The 1,771-nt window shown below is 28.3% G+C and overlaps 1 protein-coding gene across 1 annotated transcript in view; it reads right to left on the reverse strand.

Moving 5' to 3' along the window:
- Window positions 1-261: 261 nt before the first annotated feature.
- Window positions 262-1,771, reverse strand: part of LOC110319600 (POTE ankyrin domain family member A-like) — a 30,399-nt gene continuing 28,889 nt past the window's right edge. The window contains exons 14-16 of the mRNA XM_021195098.1: window positions 1,160-1,188; window positions 995-1,067; window positions 262-386 (exon numbers count right to left, since the gene is read on the reverse strand). Of these exons, the coding sequence (XP_021050757.1) occupies window positions 313-386; window positions 995-1,067; window positions 1,160-1,188 (176 nt within the window). The 3' untranslated portion in view covers window positions 262-312. The remainder of the gene's footprint in view (window positions 387-994; window positions 1,068-1,159; window positions 1,189-1,771) is intronic.

Below are 1,771 nucleotides of genomic sequence, written 5' to 3' on the forward strand. Positions count from 1 at the left end.
ATGGAGGATAGTAGCCAGATTAGCATAGAGGATTAAAATTAATACTGCTCACTTCTTGTGCCTTAAATCTGTTTAATAAATAAAATATTTCTGTCACAATTATTTGGGAACAAGCTGGGTTACAACAAACCTGAAACATTTATAAATCACTACTAACAAAGTACAGAGTGAGTTCCAGGACAGCCAGGGCTATATAGAGAAACCCTGTCTCAAAGAAAAAAAAAGTAACCTAAAATATATTTAATTATAACCTTTTCTGTACAATTGAAAAACAACCAAAAAGCAGTATTAAACAAAACAATTGAAATATCTTTATACCAGTAGTTGTTTATCTTCACTGTCACATGACACAGTTTCTTCCAGAGATTCAATTTCCAAATCTGATTCTGTAGGTAAATATACTTATTTAGTCAAATTATGAAAAAATATGCATAAACATAATATTCTCTCTAAACATATACATATATAAACTCTTTGATGAGAAACAATATATTTTTCTATCAATTTTAATATAGGTCATATTAAAAAAACACACTGGAAACTATACAATGATTGCTTATTTTATTTTATTTTATTTTAGGTAGAGAATCTTGCTCTATTAATTAGCTAATCAATAACTCTTGAGAAAATCTAAACTCCAACTGGAGATCCCAAGGTATGTGAAATTATAGGAGTTACTGTGACTCTCAGATCACACAGAGAACTTTTAAAAAGCATGTGTCTTAAAAGTATCACCAGTTGCCTCTGTAAATCCTTAAATAGAGAGATGACACATGTATTTATGACACAGTAACTAGAAGCATTGATGCTAAACTTTACATAAAGTCATTAACATGGTCTCTGTCGCTTCTGAAGAATTAACACAACATTATTAGCCTTTCCATTATTTATTTTGTGACACTATCAGTATTTGATGGAAGAAAAGACCTTGAATTAGGGAAGAGTGAAGACAACTAGAACTCTTTATTCAAATGACTTATACTATTAAATGTACCTATTATGAAGTGAGGTGGCTCGGCCATTTTTCCTGTTTTACTGCGAGTAGGCATTTTCCCCTCAGTGGAAGACTGGATTGATTTTAAAACAGGACATTAAAAATTGTGTATACTTTAAACAATACATAATTGAAATTAAAGATTAAAAATATAGAAGTAATTACCTTCAAGTTAGGATACATGCAGTCTTTAGCTCAAAAGCAAAAGAGAATAAGATTAGTACATTGTAAACAATGTGTATCATATATTCATAGTAAGATAAGATGAAATCTAATTTTGGTTTAAAACTTTGAAAATCATAGCTTTATACTAAAATTAAGTGTGCACACTAAAGGAATAAACTTTTTACTCTTTGCTGTTAATTTATATTTGGCATATCACATTGCTATAAAGGATTTTCAAGAAATGAATTGCAACTTCTAAATGTTAAGTAATATAATATAAATGGATTTCATGTGTCTTTTCACATGTGTCTGTTTATTAAAGATATGAAAGCATAGTTAAGGCTATCACAGGGGATATAATGTATAACAATAGAGGGATAAAGCCAAGTTAGAGTTTAATGGAGTATAAATATAAAGTTTAGTATTTATGTATGATTAAATGCTATCATTTTGTAAACTAATGAAAAATTTTAAAATTTGGAAAAATATTCCTGCTTTGAATTTTACCTCTCATTAAATAGCAATGCCCTTTCTAGTACACTTTTTTTTTTTTTTTTTTTTTTTTTTTTTTTTTTTTTTTTTTAACTAGGTTTCCTTGTGTGACCATGGGTT

This window comes from Mus pahari, chromosome 3 (assembly GCF_900095145.1).
Source record: "Mus pahari chromosome 3, PAHARI_EIJ_v1.1, whole genome shotgun sequence".
Classification (NCBI taxonomy): domain Eukaryota; kingdom Metazoa; phylum Chordata; class Mammalia; order Rodentia; family Muridae; genus Mus; species Mus pahari.